The 23489-nt window shown below is 38.6% G+C and overlaps 1 protein-coding gene across 3 annotated transcripts in view; it reads right to left on the bottom strand.

The window, feature by feature from the left end:
* The window catches only part of il16 (interleukin 16), a 47693-nt gene that overhangs the window by 5358 nt on the left and 18846 nt on the right, over positions 1 to 23489 (bottom strand). For 2 of the 3 annotated variants that reach the window (XR_008637855.2, XM_055180146.2), the window contains exons 5-22: positions 21268 to 21378; positions 20830 to 20938; positions 18448 to 18596; positions 14700 to 14810; positions 14373 to 14487; positions 14147 to 14220; positions 12070 to 12289; positions 10060 to 10177; positions 9838 to 9970; positions 8574 to 8673; positions 5921 to 6411; positions 5320 to 5376; positions 4901 to 5006; positions 3109 to 4513; positions 2375 to 2561; positions 1545 to 1646; positions 865 to 1111; positions 393 to 521 (exon numbers count right to left, since the gene is read on the bottom strand). Coding sequence is in view for 2 of the 3 variants with exons in the window: in XM_055180146.2 (XP_055036121.2) it covers positions 393 to 521; positions 865 to 1111; positions 1545 to 1646; positions 2375 to 2561; positions 3109 to 4513; positions 4901 to 5006; positions 5320 to 5376; positions 5921 to 6411; positions 8574 to 8673; positions 9838 to 9970; positions 10060 to 10177; positions 12070 to 12289; positions 14147 to 14220; positions 14373 to 14487; positions 14700 to 14810; positions 18448 to 18596; positions 20830 to 20938; positions 21268 to 21378 (3964 nt within the window). In the remaining variant the exon portion in view is untranslated. The remainder of the gene's footprint in view (positions 1 to 392; positions 522 to 864; positions 1112 to 1544; positions 1647 to 2374; positions 2562 to 3108; positions 4514 to 4900; positions 5007 to 5319; positions 5377 to 5920; positions 6412 to 8573; positions 8674 to 9837; positions 9971 to 10059; positions 10178 to 12069; positions 12290 to 14146; positions 14221 to 14372; positions 14488 to 14699; positions 14811 to 18447; positions 18597 to 20829; positions 20939 to 21267; positions 21379 to 23489) is intronic. The other variant, XM_055180258.2, reaches the window with a different exon arrangement.

Here is a 23489-nt window from a genome sequence, read left to right as displayed (position 1 = left end):
AGTGGAAAAGCCCTCAAAAGTAAACTGACCCAATGCAAACCGTGTGGTACTATGTAATGAAAAAGCGCCAAAAAGTGCATGTAACTCGCAGATCACCTGACATGCATAAATGTCACATGATCATTCTTCAAAAATGCGAAGTCACATACTATAATCTCTGAGAAACACCAAATACATGACAGCTCCCAAGTGCAAGGGGCTTGTCTGTGTCTCTTTCGAATAAAAATGTGACTTCTCGAATGACTAAACGCAAGAGGAATATTTTCATTATGCGGTTTAGTCGCATAACATCGGTTAATGGAAATATTTAGAAAATATCGCAAAAGTTTTGCGCAAATCTGTACGATGAAATTACGTGAATGTTTTGAATAAAGTTTCTGTAATGTTCTGACCTGTAAATATTCTGTTGACAGTCAGTGGTCTGTCTCCGTTAATCGAGCCTTTTCCACCCTCGAGACTAAATCCAATGCCACCTGCATTCTTCTCCAACTCGAGAGTTACAACTTCGCCTCCGTCATCTCCTGTGAGACGTTGCGTCACAAATCATAGAATTAATAGTATAATGTCAATTTACAAACATGTGTTGTTATATTAGCACTTTATGGCGAGGTTTCCCAGACAGGGTTTATTCTAGTCCCAGACTAAAATGCATGTTTGAGCTGCCTTAATTTAAAACATCTTGCACTGACATATCTTAACATATATCAGTACACATATATGCACACCACAGGTTTATTTGTAAATATTACTTAAATGTCCTAAAGAAACTAAGGCCTGATCAATCTAAACCCTGTCCAGGAACCCGCCCTTAAGTGCTTACAAGCACTATTCAAAAAGCATTAGCTTTATAAACACAAGACCCACCTGTGAAGCTGTTGTCTGCCCCACTGCTGCAGCTAAACTCATTAGCGTTAGCATCTTTGCCCTCCGCATCTTTATTCTTGCACACCACCACCACCGCCTGCTTCATGTTGCGGGCTTGCCTGAGTATCGTCGTGGCATCGCTGTGCGTGATGTTTTTCAGTGTTTGCCCATTGATGGACAAAACTTCATCGCCTCGCTCTATGGTGCCCTCCTGAGCGGCCAGGCCACTGGGAAAAACCCTGTGGACCTGAAGGAGGAAGATTTGGTACATTGGTGGAGTGAAATTAATACACTTTGATCCAAAAGAACCTGCTAATTCAATTTAGATGTGTTGCTAGCATTAACCACAGACAGTTTGCACTCACAGATATGGTGACCACATGACCACATGATGTATTTGCATCTTCGAACTTTGCACGGAGATCGTGTCACTTCAGCTATGAATTATTTAATTACTTTAAAATAAAAACAATTTATTTCATTTTTGAACTGTGCACCGTTTTTGTCCTTTTCAAAGCTGGACAGTGCAAATCCCAATTCATTTGGATGTTGTTTTTCATGGTTGGAGTGACATGAGGTTTGTGCATTTACGAGCATCAAGTATTTGAACGTTTGCTAATTGTCTATTGACGGGTGAAGTACATTAACCGTGGTGTTGAAGATGTGGAAGCATCACTCACTGTAGTCGCTTTGTTCTCTAGATCGATACCTCCAGCGATGCTGAAACCCAAGCCAGCTCCTTCCTCTTTATGCAGAATCACAACGTGGATGTCTTCCAGTTGCTAATGGATGTTAAGAAAACCAATTCAGTCTTGTTTCTGGACCATTTTGTGGTTGGTGGGTTTGAACACCCTTTGTAATGTGGCTATACCGAATATCCATAACGGAATATCCATACTGTAACCCATTTAGCATAGCAGTCATTATGAAACATGCTAGAGAATGAGCTGCATTTGAGAATTCGTTTTATAAACACTTCTTTAATAGTTTCCAGGTGGGCTTTTATCTGCTTGTGCTGTAGCCCAGGGTTGGTCTGTGGTCCCACGAGCCCACTATCAGCTAAGATGAGCGGATGATTGGGCTAAAATAATTTAGTAGGCTATATAACACAAACCAACACGTGGTTTTGCTGTACTATTTAAATAATTCAAAGAGTACTCTAATAGCAAATGATGTGCCATATTCTCTTAAAGAGGTCTTTGATGTGATGTGAGACTTGAGGTCTCTGACAGTTTGACATTCCAGGGCATTAGCCCATTATTCCGGACTATATCCAAACCGAGGAATACAGCCATTCATTTAGCTTAGCATAAAACATTTAGGAGTCACCTAATACAACCTCCTTCATTCACTTTTTCGAGCACTTTTGTCTCTATAGAGAACTGGCTGTTCTTTAGTCACACCTCTCGTACATATTAAAGTTTACACGGCAAAATGTGGAAGTAATGAAAAACAGACAAAACCATGTACTTTGTGGTTCGTGTGATTACGGAACCAGAGAGTCGCTCACCCTTAGCGTGTCTTCATCCAGATCCTTGACTTCCTGAATCATCTGCTGGATCTCCTCCGGCGGAAGGGCTGAGATCATGGATTGGGCACAGACCGCCGAAGCTGAGTTTAGGGGGCGTTCGGGTGTCTCTTCTGGCTTCTCACAGTCTTCCCCTCTCTCAATAGTGCGCTCTCTCAGTTCGGCCAGGCTGTGGACCAGGAAAAGTATAGGTCGCTATTACCACTAAAACTAAATTTGGGACCCTGCCAAGAGGATGTTGGTTTTACAGCATAACACATTTAAAAAGACTCATGACTACAGTTGCTTGAAGTACAAGCTGATTTTATGTGTCATTTGCACATGTTGCGACCAATTTCCTAACATCACAAAGTGTTTTATATAAAGACTCTTCTGGGTCAAACATGCTTCATTTGTTTCTCCCTAAAGTGATAAGATATTCTCAGATTATCTGCATACAAAACAGTACTATGAAAGGGTCTGTTGTGTGTGAGTAATGCAACCAAGCTGCATGTCCTTTTCTTGTTTCATTTAAGAACAGACTCTCAAATTATTCAAATCTGTGCAATGCCTTTATCGTACGGGCAGCTTTCAACATGAAACCATTTGGCATTGTTGGCTCTGGTCCGTGTGATTTTATCCAAACTCAAGCAATACTGTGTCAAGCAAATGTGTAAAGCTTTAATCCTGCAAGTGCATCTATTTGAACAATCAATATCCTTTGCGATTACACATACCTTACAGAGAAACCCCTCTCATTGGTCTCTACGGTCGGTGGGGGCTTTTCGCTTGACGAGTCTGCCTCTACAGGATTATGAATAGGGGATCCTGGTGGGGCACCCCAGGGGTTTCCAAATCTCACACAAGGAGACTGAGGCAGTGACTGCATGGACCGCATCAGAGCATTGGACACCTGGTTGCTGAAAGACAAGATGATCCCCAGACTTTCCCCTTCCAGGCCACATTGACTGGGGGCATCTGATGGACTGAGGGGTAGACTCTTGGTTCTCAAACTTACGGCGTGAGTGCCAACACCTTCGGATGAATATGGCTTTTCTGAAGTACCTTCTTTTGAACTGCTTGATCTTCGTGGGACGTGGCTTACAGGGGAAGAAGGTTCTTGCTCGGTCTCAGCAACTGGGGAAAGCTCTTTCGAGATACTTGTGGACTCACGAGTGGGTTCCTCATCGAGTATTGGCTCACAGGACTCTGAAGTGATATTTAAGCCAAGAGAAGTAGATTGCTTTTCTTCCTCTAGAGTATGGGGGTCTGAAGCGATATTTGAACTTAGGGAAGCTGATTCCTTTTCTTCCTCTAGAGAATCGGGGGCTGAAGCGATATTTAAACTTAGGGAAGCCAATTGCTTTTCTTCATCTAGAGTATGGGAGTCGGAAGCGATATTTAAACTTAGGGAAGCCGATTGCTTTTCTTCCTCTAGAGAATGGGGGGCTGAAGCGATATTTGAACTGAGGGAAGCTGATTGCTTTTCTTCCACTGCAGGCTGTGTGGAAGCAGAAATTGTTGGTAGAGACTGGCAGTTATCATTATTTTCTAAGTTACTGGTGACAACCTTGGTTCTCCCTGTATTGCTATAGTCTGCTGTCTGTGTTTTAGCTGTCTTCTCTATTGGAGGAGGGCATGTTGCTGCGGCCACTCTCCTGCTTGGCCTTTCTGCTGCTTCTGCATTTGAGAAAGTCTCAAACGAACTGATCTTCTGCCTAATTGACAAATTGCCTCCTGATGAAGCACTCCTCAGACCACTCCCAAAGGTTCTTCCGGTGTCCTGGCTCCGGATGTCCGGTTGTTTCACAGCCTCTTTAACTGGTTTTCCAGACTTAATGTTCTTCAGGCTCTGACGTACCCACGCAGACTTCGGAGCCACCGGGGGCCCTTTTTTAACATTGGGTGTCTGTTCGGAAGATGAGTCCGAGGTGACGTTTGTGCTTTCTGGAGGTGTGCCATTAACCTCATTATCCCCATTAAGGTCACTCATGGTTTTGGAACAGTACGACTGGTTCTCCGGGCTATCTGTGATCTTGACCCAGGGATCAAGTTGTTGATCTGTACTGACCTCCACACGAGCCTGCCGTCTCAAACCGACCCGTCTGCTCGGACTACACACGGGTGAAGGGCTTTTTGGACCTGTAACATTATGTAATAGTGTTCAGATGTATTTCCCTTTAATGAGCAGCCAAACAGAGAAGTGCAAAGTAAAAAGCAGTAACCCACAAACTGTCACAGAATAATTTTTGCGTATTCATTTAAAAATATAGCAATTGCAAATGTTATTTTATTTTGGAAAACATAGCTTTAGAATATTCACATGTTCTGTTATTAGTAGAGTCAGGAAATGAAAAAAACCATCATAGGAAGTAAGTTTCTTTTCATTTCTTAATCTTCAAAACAATAATATGAATGAAATGTCTAAATTCAACCTATATACACATATATTACTAATAATGTTATTTGGAAAAAAGATGAATATTGACAGGTTGTATTAGTTCATGTATTAGTTTATGTCTGACATACCTCCGTGTTCTCTACCCCCTCTGTGTGTTGTGTCACTTGTGTCAGGTTTAGTTTCAGAGATACATGCAGACGCTTTACTTCCGACTTCTGAGCGTTCAACCACTTCCTGTCACAAAAACAGGAAAAGATTGCCTGATTTTAAGTACAAAAATTTGAAAAGGTGTAGAAATACATCCGGCATTGTTTCATCATGCGTAAATGCAACCATAGACATGCAAAACTTCCAAACATTCACATGAAGACAAAAACATAAACACCAAAATCCTACATTTGATCAAATCAAATGGGTGCACCAATGGGGGAGATGAAATATATGATGAAGTGCAAAAAAATATGTAACATTGGAACAAATCAAAGGTTTCATCACCAAACACCAACATAAACCAGTCCAGAAAGAGGAAGTATGGATTTCTACGTACATTGTTAAACAGAAGCCTTGAGATCTTTCTCAAAGCCCTGTACAGACTGCAGAAAAACTAGATGCATGTGGAGAGATCAAAGACAGAATGAGGCTGTGAATGGTTTGAATGATTTTAAATGATGACACACAAATTTGTATCAATATGCAAACAAATGCATCATTGCATTCGTTTTGATACAGTGTGTCAAACTGTAGTTTCCTGTAGATGCGTGCTGATGATAATACTGACATTGCAAAACTCATGGAGGATCGCACCTTAGCCAATCACGCTTTGACTTACTCAAATACCATTTATGGGCAATGCATGTGCTGCAGAGTAAAATCCGCCTACTTGGCCACATCGGAAGAGAGCAAACAACAACAAAAAAATTGTTTTACATCTTAAACAGGAATAAATACCTTATATTTAAATATATACAAACTTTGTTTGCTTGTCTAAATCAAATCAAATTTCATGTTTGCATTTAAAAGTGCATTTAATTTATACAACCAGACAGCAGACGAATCCGGGCCGGATGCGCTGACTTCGGCCCCGGATCCGGCCCAGAGTCGTCTGCTGTCCGGGCAGCTATAATATTTATATAGCTATAAATTGCTACCTGGCAGTTGCTTTGAGAAGCCAGTAGATCCTTCTCTCTCACTGGAGAACCTTGACTGGAGCAACTCGAATCAGTCAGTTCGTCCTGACCGCTAACGTCTTGTCGTCTGCAGCATCTCTGTGTCTGATTTGCTGGTCCTGGCATTGAGTTTCTCACCACACCTCTTGGTTGTTGTTCAGTGAAATTCACTGGACATTTATAAGGAACGTTATAGTCATCGTCGGTAAATGGAGACAGTCTGTTATTGAGTGAAATATCACTGTTGGTGGTTAAGGAGACGTCCATGCTCTGTACTCTGTTGACGTGATCAGGTTGTAGGAAGGAATGAGTGCTGACACTCTCAGGGATACAGCGATGACTGTAGGCACCTTCACTGCAGGACCGGATCATGGGCTTCTGTGCCCGTCTACAATTTAACTGGTTTGAGCTCCGGTCTAGACAGCGGACGCACTTCTGTCTGCTGTGAGGACAACCTTCTGATCTCCTCAGACCTGAGATTAGATAAGAAATGAATGTAATGCCCAATCTTTACAGTCACTTTTTCATTTGTATGCAAATGTGATCCTGGACTACAAACCAATCTTAAACAATGTATTTTTGGCTATTGCTCACTTTTTATTTTATGTCAAAAAATATGAGGATATTACATAAAGATCATGTTCCATAAAGATATTGTGTACATTTCCTACCACAAATATATAAAAATGTATTTATCAGTTGTAATGTGTTGCAAAGGACTTCATTTGTACAACTTTAAAGGTGTATTTTTTTTCAATATTTCAATTTTTTGCATACTCAGATTCCAGATTTTCAAATAGTTGTATTGTAATAGTTGTATATGTTGTCCTATCCTACCGAGCCCCTAAGGTGACATTGGAGTAAAAAAATCTAAAGTTTAGTTTCATGTGCTCACGCAAAACCTTCATGTGCAGATTTTTTTAAAGTTTAGTTTCGCATGCTCACGTAAAAATTAAAACAATAGCAGTGTTTAATTTAGGAATAGATAGAGTCATCATTTGATCATAATACAGTATATTGGTAGTGTGGTTTTATATGGGGGAAAACAAATCCAGTTTACAAGAGTTTCCCGTTTTTATACTAAATTAAAATAAAATGTTGTTATTTGTCAAGGCATTCACAGAAAGAAAATACTTAGTGGTTTTTAAGTCAGTGATGGACACCATTTTTATTAGAAAGACTTTCAGCTGTAAGTCTGAATATAAAAAGTCCAAAAATATTATAATAAATGTATGACAAATATTAATGTCCAAGCAATGTCTAAAATTAAAAACAAAAGACTTGAAGGCTCAAACTTGTGGCCTAAAATTATAAAACAAAAATTGTATATTTTTTTAAATTGAAAGTTGAATAAAATATGTATGGTTTGTTAGGATAGTACGGAGCCCCTAAGGCGACATGGAGCAAAAATTAAATAAAGTTTAGTTTTGCGTGCGCACGTGAATCTATCACATGCACACTTGAAAGCGAAAGTTTCACGTGAGCACGCGATAGATTCACGTGCGTACGCAAAACTAAACTTTATTTATTTTTTGCTCCATGTCCCCACAGGGGCTCCACACCATCCCAACAAGCCACACACACCCCATTCAGCCCTCAATTAATTTTTTTTATCACAATTATTGTTTTATTATATTAATTATTGTTTAATCACAATTATTGTTTAAGTTCGGGCCTCAAGTTTGAGCCTTCAAGTCTTTTGTTATTTAAACATTTTAGGCATCACTTGGACACCAACATTTAATTTACATTTACTATAATATTTTTGGACCCTTCCATTCAGACTTACAACTGAAAGTCCCTCCAACAAAAATGGTGTCCATCGCTGACCCAAAAACCACTAAGTAATTTCTTTCTGTGAATGCCTTGTCAATGACAACATTTTATTTCGATTTAGTATAGAAACGGGAAACTCTTGTAAACTGGATTTGTTTTCCTCCATATAAAGCCACACTACCAATATACTGTATTATGATCAAATCTATTCCTAAATTAAACACTGCTATTGTTTTAATGCATGCATATGATGTCATTTCCACAGATGGACGATATATTTCTCAAAATAGTGGTTGCATGCCTGTGAAGTACTGTACTTGTTTAGTCATTATTGTCTTAAATCTGTTAAGCTGGCAATGAACCGCTGTGGTCTGAAAAAATGCCCATGTGTTTTTACTAAAGAAGAGAAAGACTTCACATGGGATAATTTTGTTGTATTTAAACCACATCAGGTCATATATATTTTTTTTGTAAAACCAGCGAATTGGGGGTCGAGTCAAAGTCAATTTTTGCGACTTAAAGGGACAGTTCACCCCAAAATTAAAGTTCTGTCATCATTTATTACCCTCATGTTGTTTTGAAATTATATGAGTTTCTTTATTCTGTTGAACACAAAAGATTATATTTTTATAAACCCATTGACTTCCATAGTATTTGTTTTTCCTACTATGGAAGTCAATGGGTACCATCAACTGTGTGGTTACCATCGTTTATCAAAAAAACTTTTTTTGTCATCAACAGAATAAAGAAACACATCCAGGTTTAGAACAACATGAGGGTGAGTTAATTCATTTTTGGGGGCGAACTATATCCTTTTAGCATGACTCAAATATATAAAAATATAAGCCAGACAACATACTGTTGTGAAATCCATCCATACTCCACTGACTTCGGTCTCTCCTGAGTTTACTGTGTTCAACCGCCTGAGCGATGGCTTCATTTAACTGCTGCTCTGAAACCTTCATACACACAAAAACATCATTTACACAACATTCGTAAACTTACTGTGCGTTCATACCAGACGCGAATGTTAGTGATGTAGGACTCGAGACCGATTTCTGCTTTCTCAGACTCTTCTCGAACTTGTTCTTTCAAAGACTCGGTCTCGGACCACAGTGGGAGGAGAAGGACTCATAATTTCAGACCAAGTCAGCGAGACCAACTAATTTTAACAATAATAATAATAAAATGCAATGTTGACGGGCATTATTTGAAAATGACATCCCATGGTGCAATGCAAAGATACTGCCATCAGAGTCATTTATTTATCTCTAGAAAAATAGGCAGAAGATGCATGTGGTAGAAACTGCATGTGGTAGAACCGATACTATGTATCAGCGATCTCACAGGCTGAAGATAGTACGATCTAGTACGGCATATCGCCCAACACTAGTGCAAATATCCACCAAAGTTACGATTTTTCAACTAGTGTTGAGCGCGTCAAACGCCCCAAAACGATCATTCACACCGCAGGATGTCTGTTGCGTCTTTGCATTGACTTAACATGTAAATCACTCACACTTAATGCTTCATTCGCATCTGGTGTGAACGCACCATTAGACTTAGATCAAATAAATACACGTGTTTACACTGCAAAAAAAATTATTTCAAGAAAAACATTTCTTAGTATTTTTGTCTTGTTTTCAGTAGAAATATCAAAAAATTCTTAAATTAAGATGCTTTTTCTTGATGACCAAAACGACCCAAGAAAATAAGTCCAGTATTTAGACCAAAAATATCAAATTTAAGTAATTTTATGAATAAAACAAGCAAAAAAAATCTGCCAATGGGGTAAGCAAATTTTTCTTGAATTTAGTGTTTAAGAAAAATGTTCAAGATTTTTTGCTTACCCCATTGGCAGATATTTTTGCTTGTTTTATGCACAAAATCACTTAAATTTGATATTTTTGGTCTAAAAACTAGACTTATTTTCTTGGGTCGTTTTGCTTATCAAGAAAAAGCATCTTAATTTAAGACAAAATACTAAGATTTTTTTTCTTGAAAATCATTTTTTGCAGTGCACATTCATAACGAAGAGTCAAACATGCATGTGACTTCTCTTAGTAAATCTGTCCCGTGCCGCTCTATTACATTATCCTACCGAAAGAAAAACTTAAACCTACTTTTGGGTCGGGGTGTCGACTGATGATGATTTGGACCGGGCCCGGGTTGCACTGACTCAGAACTGTGTACACATCATTCAGTGTCATGCTACAAACCACCGTGTCATTAATCTCCATGATCTCATCGCCACATCTGATGGCACACACAGAAAAAGACATCAAAGTAACGTTAGGCTGAAATGAATATGACATTTAGGTTCGGACGAAATGTTGGGTCTGTACCTTAAACGTCCATCCATGTGGGCCACTGATCCTGGAGACAGCGTATGAATGTAGATTCCCGGACAGCACCCAGCTGAAGGAACACAGCACAGCCCGATACCTAAACCTACACCGAACTCTGAGCAAATAGACAAAACCAAATATTAAAGGGGCCATGTCACAATACTTTTTTAAAATGTAAAATAAATCTTTGGTGTCCCCAGAGTACACATGTGAAGTTTTAGCTCAAAATACCATATAGATAATTTATACTAACATGTTTAAATTGATACTTTGTAGTTGCGAGCAAAAATGTGGCATTTTGGGTGTGTCCTTTAAAATGCAAATGAGCTGATGAAATTCACTGATCTCCATAATGGTGGTTTGTTGCAATTGAAACTCAATTGTGCTTTGAATTATTTTCTCTCTTTCTTTCTCTCTGCACTAAATGGCAGTGCTGTGATTGGATAGTGCAGATTAAGGGGCGGTATTATTATAATAAAATCTCCTTATGACATCATAAGGAGAGCAATTTCAATGACCTAATTCTTCATGTGCTTGCAGAGAATGATTTACCAAAACTAAGTTATTGGGTTGATCTTTTTCACATTTTCTAGGTTGATAGAAGCACTGGGGACCCAATTATAGCACTTAAACATGGAAAGACAGATTTTCAAAAATCGTCAACATCCATTTTGTGGTACACAACAGTCTCTGCAAACCGGTCACTTCTTCAGTAAACTGAATGACTGCATAAGCACTTTTATAAACTATAATTAACAATGTCCAGCACTTAATTACCTGCTTGTCAACAAGAACTACAAAAAAAATATGAGCTGATAATAAACTCTTTAAATCGTTATAATGCCGTTAATTTAGCCTGACAACCGCTTATATTTGTGTTACACAGAAAAAGCTACAACATAAGCCTACAAATGATATAAAAGTAAATAAAAGATTTTAATCTAATTTCGGATCACATACTGTAAATCTTCCTCACTGTAACATAAGTTTTGTATTAACTTAAAGGCACAAAATGTAATTTTCACCACTAGAGGTCGCTAACCAATTGCGCAGCTTGGTGACGCTATTAGAATAGGATTAGTGTTCAACGTCGATAGGAATCGATACGACATGACTTATGCTAGACGTTACTACCGCATTTCGTGTGCTGTTTCGCGCAAACTAAACTTAACCTTCATATATTAACATACATTTAAAAATGTATTTCAGGGGCAAGCATAATAAAATTTAAAGTAATTTTACAATCCATACAGCAAAAATATATTTTTTTCCTGACCAAAATATATTTGAAATGCTAAATGCTAAATACAAGTATATTTTGGAGTTAACTATATATAAAAAATATATATTTTATTTGAACCTTTTTACCATACAGGTTTGTAACATAAACAAAGCTTTTCTTTCAATGCGACAGGAATGTATTTCCTATTTTTAAATGCTTTGAAAAATATTTATTTTTAAAATATATTCCAGCAAAATATATTTTTTGGCCATTTTTGTATATTTTGACAATATACGGACATGACAACATTGACAAGATATGTATTTGAATTTATGCTGTTATGCAGGGCGTGAAAAGGAAGCGTTTGATTGATGTGTGACATGAAGCTTCAGAAACAGCTAGTTGTGTCATCACAGTGTTTATCGCATCTGAGACAGTGTTAGGACAGAAACAAACAAACTTAACACAAACACAGATGCTGGCCAAGGCATAGCAAATATGCAACCCTTATGATATCCTTCAAATGATGAACCAATAAACCAGATTATTATTATTACACGACTAACTTCATAGTATGCATATTGGCATTTGTGAAATTACCAAATAATAAAATAAATGAGAAAACTCCAGACAGTTTATGCTAATGCATGTTATCAGCCTATAAGAAAAATCACTTTTACACCAGGACTGGCACCTGAGCTCGGACCTCATCGTTAATCTGCATTATAAGACTAATTAGCATTTTAACCCAGCCCACAAGTGTATATGTTGACATGGATGCTGACCTTTCTGGAGGGTGATTTCCATCATGACCCTGTCCTGGGGCTTCGCAGGGTTACCGAGGCAGTTATATTCTCCCAGGTCAGCGCTGGCTCGGCTTATACCCGTGCTGGAGCTCAGAGATCTGGATCGGCACAGCTGAGACACCTGCCCTTGACTGCCCGGCAGAGCTCCCACCCGCAGACTGGTCCTCACCACCAGCGTTAACAAACCCTTCTTCACTTGCTTCAGATAGAGATGCACAGGTTATTGCTTGGAAACATAAAGTAGATGACATTCACATAATCACAGTACGCATACAGACATTTGTGATATTACCAAATGTTTAGCTATTTTATGTATAATTATATACATTGAGAGTCAGCTGACATTAGCTTAAAGGGTCACTATTTTATGAGCTAATTTTCCAGCTCCCCTAGAGTTAAAGGTGCAGTGTGTAAATTTTAGCGGCATCCAGTGGTGAGGTTGTGAATTGCAACCAACGGCTAAGTCGACTGCTCACCCCTCGTTTTGAAACGCATAAAGAAGCTATGGTACCCGCCACTGGAAAAACATGTAATCGACGTAGACAACTTAGTAAAAACAAGTTTGTCCGTTAAGGGCTTCTGTAGAAACATGGCGGCACAAAATGGCGACTTCCACGTAAGGGGACCCTCTATGTATTTAGATAAAAGTAATAAAAACATAACAATTCATTATAAAAAGGTCTTTATACACCCCTGATCAAATAGTTTTGTATATTATTTTGCATTTCTGTCAAGAGATCCTTCTTAAAATTACACACTGCACCAAAAAAAAAATGGATTTATACCTTTTTGGAATCCATTCAGCTAATCTCCAGGTCTAGCATAATACATTGAATCTGATTAGTCCATTAGCATTGTGCTCAAAAACGACAAAAGAGTTTGGATATTTTTCCTGTTTAAAACATGATTCTCCTGTATTTACATCGTAAGAAAGACGGAAAATTAAAACTTACGATTTTCTAGGCCGATATGGGCAGGAACTATACTCTCATTCTGGTGTAATAATCAAGGACTTTGCTGCCGTAACATGGCTGCAGAAGGTGCAATGATATTACACAGCGCCCGAAAATAGTCCCCTTGGTAACTTTCATTAGCATGGGACTATGTTCACGCACTGCGTAATATCATACCTATTCGTAATAATTCGTACGGCCACATATGCACGTTATTGTTATCGATTTGTATTTGTCCCTGTGATGTTGGGGTTAGAGGTGGGATTTCATAATTGTTTTTATTTTTCGAATAATCATACTTTTTTATGATTAACTTTGTACGAAATTCATATGAATTAGCCGACCTGTAAAATACGTACGAATTCCTGTAAAGCCCGGAATACACTGCACGATTATTGGCTGTCCCAGACGAAAGATTGCCATCGTGAAACAATCGCCGCGATTTCTGTGATCGTGGCTCTTCATCGGTGGACCTATGTCGTACAATGAGAGAGGTTCAAAGACGGCTGTTTTCCCGGTCTTGTGCCCAAAGATAGCCTACGATAGTTTTCTGAAATGTCAGAAATTCGGCATGATCACCGCACAGTGTGTTTGCTGCTATGACCTGCCACGAGGGCATGCTGGTGACGTTGCGTTAACGTGTGACGCAGCCGCCGACGCTTCCGTGTCATCATCGTACAGTCTACGTGCTTGTCGTAACCGAGTTTAAACGATCCATGTCGCACAGTGTGATAAGTTAATGATCTTATAAGAGGGCAAAAATCCTGCAGTGTATTCCGGGCTTAACTTCCTTGGCAGCTAACCCAGGACCATTACTGCTAACGAAAATCTCTACCTATTGAGTTAAAGGGACAGCGATCATTTAAAATTTCTTCGGCATGTTTAGGTAATTTGATTTAGTTTTAACAGCAGTGTCCTACACCATTAGCTAAATTTAAAACATTTTATCAAAAATTCTCCTCAATATCAGCACAGAAATGATTTTCTGTCTCGCTCTAGTCATCAGCGTTTAATAACACATATTAGTTTATTAAAAAAATATGTTTGTTATGTAATAATAGATCACATTTAAAATATGCACCTATGGAGGTGATGTCACTCACTTTAAACTTCTGTAATGCATCTTCGTGGGTCAAACCGTGAAGAGATTCACCATTCAGTTCCAGTATTTCATCTCCTGTAAAGCAGAAACAGTAATAGAGTTACCTAATATAATATTTCGTCCCGCTTCCGGCTAATGCATCATTTCGAACATCCCGTCTGGATAGATCCTGATAGATATGCTCATCCATTACCAATTACAGTGTGATATTTAACTAGCAAGTCCACCTTCCTGTAGCCTTCCATCAGCGGCTGCAGCTCCCCCTGGAAAGATGGTTTTCACGTAAATCCCCATCGGTCCATACATGCTGTCTCTGCCTCCAACTATACTGAATCCCAAGCCCTAAAATACATGTTTGTTTCAATATCACTTTAGGGGCTTTTAAATACAATGCGATGACTTTTATACATTTTCAAGTGTCCAATTATTTAAAAGGAACAATGTAGTGTACAGTATATAATATAGGCAGACCCAGACTACAAATAATAGTTAGCCAATCAAGTAAGTTTGACATTTAGACCCTGCGTGTATGACACCATAATGTGTTTTCCAACCTTGCCGTGGCCCTTCATGAGGACGATGTTGGAAATGATAAAAGCTTGTACGCTGCTGCATGAGTGGACCAAATGTGCAGAACTGAGAGAGCGAGATGGTCTGACCACTGCCTGCAGAAACAGAGAACATACAGTAAACAGACTAACCAACTAACTAATATGGTAAGCAGATTAATGGCCAACAGGTTTACATTTTGTGAAATTCAGCAGAGCAAATGTGAGTTAGATGTTGTGGTCATATTTGTGTTAGACGTGCAGTGTGATATTTATTAATATAGCCACTTTGCTGATGGGAACGGGAAAGCACTTCGGAAGAGCACTTTTAGAGGAATAGAGATTCTTAGAGCACTTACTGTAACCACCATTTATATGATTACCAGTGTAATAATTCCATTATCACATAAAACGCAACTGTGAAAGGTAGTTTACTGTTCAGATAACATTCAGAAAAGTCGCAGAATCGAAGCAAAGAGACGAATTCAATTATTTCAATTTGTTTGTTTGTTTGTTTATTTGCTGATGTACCTCTAAGACATTTACATGTAAATGATCTATATGATATGATTGGGTAACAATAGCCGTGTAAAGGGCCAATCACATTAAAACGATAAAGATAAAAAATATAATAAAAAAAAAATCGTTTTATTTTAAAGAGAATTGCAGAGTTCACACAACAACTATAACGATAAAGATACAAGTAGGGGTGGGCGATATGACTGAAACCTCTATCGCGATAGGATTCGTTTTATATCATAATAACGATATGTATCACGGTAGAGATTTTTTGTGTTATTAAAATCTTTAATACCATAACAATTTTCATAATTCTCACAAAAACCTGATACAAGCATTAAAAGAAAATAAAAACAAACAAAACTCAAGCTCTCTGAAGATAAACAGTCAGTGATAAAGTAATGATAATAAATAATTATGTATGTATGCATATATATTTTTTTATTTAAGGTAGAAAAGTGATTTGGTCAAGAGCAGTGGAACAAAATTAGGTAACTTCCCCTTTAAGACCAAAGTCCGAACCTTACTTACACATGCGCTTTCTCTTAAGCTCTAACTGGTCGTGTTTTTGATGATACTTGCAAAGGCGGGAATTTTGACACATATATGTATTTAAGGCCAAAAAAGCGGGAAAATGCTCACAAGCGTTATGAGCAGCGGTTGCGCGACTTTAAAACTGCGGTGTTTAAATATGTGTACAAACGTCACGTACAGGAGTGTGACGTGGTCGTGTAACCTCGATAGAGACGATCTCTATCGGTTGACAAATTTCTACCAGTTAATCATGTCTACTGGTTTATCGCCCACCCCTAGATACAAGGAATGATATCGTTGGGATAACTTGCTGAGCAATTTTTTTTTTACTGATGAACGATAAACGAATGGCAGCCAATCAAATCTATTTGAATTTAAAGTGCACCTGCATTTGAAATGACAGATGACTCTGTGTAGAAGCTCATTGCTGAGGTCCATTACATATAATAACTTAAAATTGACTTCACAACGGTTTTTTGTTACTACACTAACAATAACCCCAAAAGGTAAGATATTAGATTAACAAACTAGATTCACTGTTTAGAGTTATGTGAAACGCAGTGTGTTGAGGAAATCTGCTGGTAATAGCCGCTGTAAATGCAACAAAAAGAGCATATTTATACATTTAATGACGTGAACAATTACAAACGTTTTTATTGAAATATTAGTTAATGCCATTGAATTTACTCCAAATTAAGGGTAAATGATTTGCGCGAGTACTGTGCCTTCGCGAGCGAATTAGCATAAAGTTATCGTCTGGTGGTGTGGATGCTAACGTTATAATGTGAACGTCCCCCTACTGTTTGTGTGGCCCAATAGAGTGCCGCAGGGATGACATACTGTATTTTTGTAGGTCAACCAGGAAGTTATCGGGACACTGGTTCAATCACCATAAAAGCCCATAAATGTTTCCATAGACTTTTGCTTTACCGCAAAAAATAAGCTCTGTGTTTAACAAAGGTTTATGACACTTACACGTTTCGCCCAACAAGATAATCTTCACAGATGTCTAGGTTACATGCGAACTACACCACGTTCTCTCGACATCAACATCATCACCACCAAGCTTCTGACAGCTCTTTCAAACTTTAATAAACACATTTAAAAACATGTTTACTAATAAGGGTGTTTTTTGTTGGTAATTGTGCCCATGTTGCAATATTTTTGAGACGTATTACTGGTGTTTTATGTTATAGAATAAAATGTGAAAATATCTTCACCCAAGATCTTATTTAAGGAGTTTAACCCTTATATTATGGTCCGGGTCAATTTGACCCATTTTGATAATTAAGCTGTCGGAAAAAACAGTAAACCTGTGATTTTATTCTTGAAACTTTGTGAATGTGTCTCATTTATGGCCATGAACATGCATGCAAAGTTAGAATACGCTGATATGTTTTAAAGTGTACGCAAATAATTTTGTAACAATTTTGAGGTTCGCGGGTCAATTTGACCCATAATTGTTTTGTTTCAAAGACACTGTACAGACCCAAATTAAATATATGTTTTCAGTGTTTGTTGCTATATTGGTGTTTTACGATCCTGAAATGGGGTAAAATGCTTCTACTCACTCTTTTCAGTACTGGAAAAGACTTTCACAGACACATATGGTAAAAGTGGGCCATGAACATGCATGCAAAGTTAGGATACACTGCTGTGCTCTGAAGTGTGTTTTTTTAACACAAATAATGATTTTTGTATTTCTTTGTTCCAAGGCAACTGTATAGACACAAATTAAATACATTTAATGAGTAAATGTTGGTGTTTTACTACCCTGAAAAGGGAAAGTGAGCTTTTCCTCACTATTTTCAGTACTGATAAAGACTTCCTCAAACACACAAAAATAAAAGTGAACTATCATTTCTATTTTAAATGAATATGAAATACTATGTAAAGCAGATGAATTCAGACCCACAAAAAATGCAGAGGTGAACACAGGTGATGACATTTGTCTAAATATTGTCTAATACTAAATTCTTAGTATTTTGTCTTGTTTTCAGTAAAAACTTAAATTAAGATGCTTTTTCTTGATGAGCAAAACGACCTAAGAAAATAAGTCTAGTTTTAGAGCAAAAAATATTAAATTTAAGTGATTATGTGCATAAAACAAGCAAATTTTTCTTGAATTTACTGTTCAGGATTTTTTACTTAAAGGTGCAGTGTGTAATTTTTAAAAGGATCTCTTGACAGAAATCCAAAATAATATACAAAACTATATCATCAGGGTTGTATAAAGACTTTTCAAAATGAACCGTTACGTGTTTATTGCCTTAGAAGGAGACGTTTTTATCTATATACGGAGAGGGCCCCCTTACATGGAAGCCGCCATTTTGTGCAGCCATGTTTCTACAGAAGCCCTTAACGGACAAACTTTTTTACTAAATTGTCTCCAACGATGACATGTTTGTCCGGTGGCGGCAACCGTAGATTCTCTGTGTGTTTCAAAAGCGAGAGGTGAGCAGAGGACTGAGCCGTTGGTTGCAATTAGCAAACTCACCACTAGATGCTGCTAAAATTTACACACTGCACCTTTAAACCATTTTTTGAAGTGTGTTTGCCTCCAGAAACATTTGGTTTCATCATCCAAAAAACTTACTTAATACTTCTTTGCAGTGGATAAACCATCCTACAAACTATAAAAGAGTCATCTAACTTTTATGAAATCATGACCCAGAGCTCAGATCCGGTCAGTCACCCTCACCTGTGGAATGCTATGAGGAAACTCCAGCTGTTGAGAGAGAGACTTCCGGTTGCCGTAAAAGCCTGCGGTAGAGTGCGTATGACACGGGAACAGATCTGGCGTCTTCATAATGATGCTGTCCAAGTCTCCGATCCAGTAAGGGTGAACGCCTAAAACCATGTGGACTTGTGAAGTTATGTAAGACAGTGTCCTCTACATGCACAGTGGGACAATGTGAGCATGAATCAGCTTACTGTTGTGAAGCAAGAAAAGGACACTGTATGTTTATTTTCAGGATGCGTTTGCTTCTAGAAAGATGTTATCTCAAGAGTTTCTGAAGCTGTGTAACAGTACTCGGCCTCCGCAGTACTGTGTTGTGTGTATAGGTGGAGGAATTTTATAAAACCTGTCATATATTATCAACATGTACTTGAACTTCCCTTTATCTGACGGCATCTGAACACAATCTCCCGGTTTCACAGACAAGGCTTAAGGCTGGTTCTAAACTAAAACACATGCAGAAGCTGTCTTAAAAGATAATAAACTTGCATTGACAGATCTTATGCCAGTGCCATGGATTTGTCTCAAGATACACACCAGCAGTGGTGCACGATGCGAACCACGTTAAAACATGTATGTGGCTCGTCTTGTCAAAATATGCACGTCACGTGAACCTATGTGCAAAATACGAGCATGCTAGTTTGCCACTTGAACAGTTTGAGTTTACTCGCTTCATTTGCGCATGAAATTCTAGTCACCGAGATATTCGTGTGGAAATTCGCATCATGGGAGGGGCTTCTGCGACTCTGCTCGCTTCCTGTAATCATGTCACTACTACAGCAAGCTTCTGTTTGGTTAACGCGGCGCGTTTTTCTGGAAAAGTTCAAATTTTTCAACTTGCACGTTTGCTGAGGCAACGCTCAATTCACGTGAACTAGACACGCGAATGAGGCGGAATCGTGTCTATTGCGCCACGCTAAACGCCTCATTCGTGCCGCGAGACCTCCAGATGCGCCGTCAACAACTCCGCTTGCTTCCTGTAATCACGTCACTACTAGAGCAAGCTCCTGATTGGTTAACGCGCTGTGTTTTTCAGACAAAGTTCACATTTTTCAACTCGCGCGTTTGCAGAGGCAACGCTCAATTTGCGCGAACTAGACATGCGAATGAGGCGGAATCGTGTCTATTGCACAGCACTAAACGCCTCATTCGTGCCGCGAGACCTCCAGATGCGCGTCAATGACTCCACTTGCTTCCTGTAATCACGTCACTACTAGAGCAAGCTCCTGATTGGTTAACGCGGCGCGTTTTTCTGGCAAAGTTCACATTTTTCAACTTGTGCGTTTGCCGTGGCAACGCTCAATTCGTGCAAACTATACGCGCGAATGAGACGGACTCGCGTCTACTGCGATGCGCTAAACACCTCATTTACGCCGTGAGACAGCCAGATGCGCGTCAATGACTCCGCTTGCTTCCTGTAATCAAGTCACTACTAGAGCAAGCTCCTGATTGGTTAACGCGGCACGTTTTTCTGGCAAAGTTCACATTTTTTAACTCATGCGTTTGCCGCGGCAACGCTCAATTTGCGTGAACTAGACGCGCGAATGAGGCGGACTCGCGTCTACTGTGCCGCGCTAAATGCCTCATTCGCGCCGCGAGACCTCCAGATGCGCGTCAATGACTCTGCTAGCTTCCTGTAATCACGTCACTACTAGAGCAAGCTCCTGATTGGTTAATGCGGCACATTTTTTCTGGCAAAGTTCACATTTTTCAACTCGCGCGTTTGCCGCGGCAACGCTCAATTTGCGTGACCTAGACGTGCGCATGAGGCGGACTCGCGTCTACTGTGCCGCGCTAAATGCCTGATTCGCGCCGCGAGACCTCCAGATGCGCGTCAATGACTCCGCTTGCTTCCTGTAATCACGTCACTACTAGAGCAAGCTCCTGATTGGTTAACGCATCGCGTTTTTCTGCCAAAGTTCAAAATTTTCAACTCGCGCATTTGCCATGGCAACGCATCTTTACATTGACTTAACATTGAAATCACTCGTGCTTGGCGCCTCTACCGCAGCTGGTCTGAACGCAGCATAAGGGGTTTATGATAAAAGAGAAGCTCAAGTTTGCCAGATACTAGCTTAATCTCACGTGTTTAGTATTTTTGAGTTAAGTTAGTGTCTTGGAAGAATTTTGAGAACATTAGCGGCTAGTTCACATGACGCATCGAACACATATTTTGTGTTCGCCCCCCTGGGAAAAGAAGTCACAGGCCACAACTGCACACTAGTAACGTCTTTTTCTAAGGCCTATTTATAATAATTAATCTAAGGCCTTGTCATTGCTTTAGCAAGGCCTTGTCTGTGAAACCAGGCCTTTATGTAGTTCAAACATGCAAATATGTCTTACTGGTGGAGTTGGAACGAGATCGCTTGCAGGACGTCTCTTGACAGTTCAGATCTTCACTTTCATCCTCACAGTTCTTGTTGTTATCTTCTGAAACCCTAATTAACGGCATCTACACAAACACACAGTCTGAAATTATTGCCAGATAGTCATATTATAATATCATTATACACTTAAAATAACTTAATGGGACTTGGCAGTGTGAGGGTACATACTGTGTGATAGTGCACCTATAAAGGGCACCTATAATGCAAAATCGACTTTTTACAAAAAAAATGACAAAAAATAGGAAACTTTTAAAAAAAGGCTGGTGGCGAATGAGTTAAGAGCTAAAATGATCCATTCTGTAACTTTAGTTTTCGAAACACCATATGACGTCATGACGCTAATCCGACTAAATACAGCAAACATCTCTCTGACTTAGATTTTTTTATATATCACCTTTAGGTTATTATTGTTTCCGATCGTCTCCTTTTCTCCATAACTGTAGCCAAGCTTGTCTGATTCATTCACCTTTGTAAACAGAGTTCTGCTCTCACATGGAAAGAAATCCTGCGGTACAAACAAAAATTATTAACATTACAGAACAATCTTTCTTAAAATGTGTGTGAATCATACTGTAAGACAAGACACATGCGTTTCTGTTTCTTTTTTCAGTCCTGGATTGAATCAGTTTCTACCACCTAATAAATCTGCTTGGCTGAATGGATTAAAGTCTGACTTATAACATTCACATGTGTTTTGTTTTCTAGTAAAAAGACCAAGAATCTTTGAAAGAAGATACATTTAAAGGTCCCGTTCTTTCTGTGTTTTTGCAGCTTTGATTGTGTTTACAGTGCGCAATATAACGCGTTCATGTTTCACGTGTAAAAAATGCGATATTTTTCACACAATTGACTTATCTGTATAGCGCTGTTTTCACTGTCCTAAAAACAAGCTGATGTCTTCCTTGTTCTATGAAGTTTCTCCTTCAGAAATACGTAAGAAGTTCTGATGGTGTAGTTTGTTTAGTGTGTTGTGATTCGATAGCAGCTTAGCTTGCCGTTAGCTTAACTGTAAACTGACGTATTCATATGGGCGGAGTTTAGTCAAAAAATTGTTCTAGTGACGTCATTAAAGCAGGAAATTGAGGGCTGTAGTCCAAACTGGCCGTTCGCTATATCGCCTGGCAGTGAACTTTAAGCTTTATCATTTTACAGGTATTATTTATGCTATTATAGCAACATTACACACTAACTAGGGTTTAAACAATGGGATCAAAAAGAATGTGACCTTTAAATATCGAATATACAGATAAAAAGCTAGCTGTGGCACCTTGTGACTGCTCTTCCAAGGGGCACAAATTCAAAATATGTGTTCATGTGTGTTGCTCGTGTTTTCAAAACATGTGTTTGTTGCGTCATGCGAACCATGTGCATCACGTGTCTTGTCAAAACAAGCACACGCATCAAAACTGTTCATGACAAAAGAGACGCTCAAGTTCACAAAATACACGCAAGACACTCCCTTAACAGTATTATTATGCATGAGATTGTGCGAGTATCTGGCAAACGCGAGCGTCTCTTTTATCATTAACCCTTTAGACGCATCTGCAGCAGGCACTTATTTTGACAAGACACGTGATGCACATAGGATTAATTGACGCGCAGAACACATATTTTGAAATTACGAACCACACACATAATGGGCTACATACATGCTGTGACGAACTAAGCATCATGCACCCTCGAAAAAAGAAGTCAACGGCCGCCACTGAAAGCTAATAATTCAAATAAGTAGTTCCGTATTTTATCCAAGGGAATGGGTTTGGTGGTATTTTTAACTCTTTCCCCACTAGTGTTTTAAAAATAGTTGCCAGTCAGCGCCAGCATTTTTTTTATTTTCACAAAAGTTTAATGCCTTCCAGAAAATTTTCTTTTTTAAATATAAAACATAAAATATATCAAATAAAAGGACAAACCCTCTTCTTTAAAAAAAATAACATTTCATCCTATCTTTGTTCTTTTTTATCACCTCTCAAATATGGGTAGGTTTCTTCAAAATATTAAATTTTGAACAAAAAGCTGAGATAATTGCAGTTTTGTAAAGGACTTTCGAACATGTTTAGAGCGATTATCAAAACATACACAGAGTTTTTACTGCTTTTGGATCTGTAGATGATTTAGTGTTTTATAAGTTGGGTAGGAGCGCCATCTAGTGGATAGTAGCAGAAATATAAATTGCCATAAAAACGCAATTGGCAGGGAAGCGTTTTCTCTTAACTCTTTCCCCGCCATTGACGAGTTAAGAGCAAACATTTGCATGAAAAAAATGTGTTCCTGGTGAGTATCTGCAATTATCTTACCCAATTTATAAAAAATCTGAAGCAAAAAATTGTTTATTAATTTTACGCTCTGTGTATGTTTTGATAATCATTCTGAATCTGGTCTCAAAATTCCTTCACAAATATATATATAGGATGAAAATTTTTCCGTTTTGTTTGTTTGTTTATTGTTTGTTTGAAAGCAGAGGGTCTGTTCTTTTTTATTTGATATAGTATGTTTATATATTTTTAGAAGAAAATTTTCCTGGAAGGCATTTTGTGAAACTTTTGTGAAAGTCACAAAAAATGGCTGGCAGGGAATGAGTTAATCTGTTGAGAACAACACATGTTTTGTCTGAAA

This window comes from Misgurnus anguillicaudatus, chromosome 21 (assembly GCF_027580225.2).
Source record: "Misgurnus anguillicaudatus chromosome 21, ASM2758022v2, whole genome shotgun sequence".
In the NCBI taxonomy this organism is placed as follows: domain Eukaryota; kingdom Metazoa; phylum Chordata; class Actinopteri; order Cypriniformes; family Cobitidae; genus Misgurnus; species Misgurnus anguillicaudatus.
This window is presented reverse-complemented; position numbering and strand designations above follow the sequence as displayed.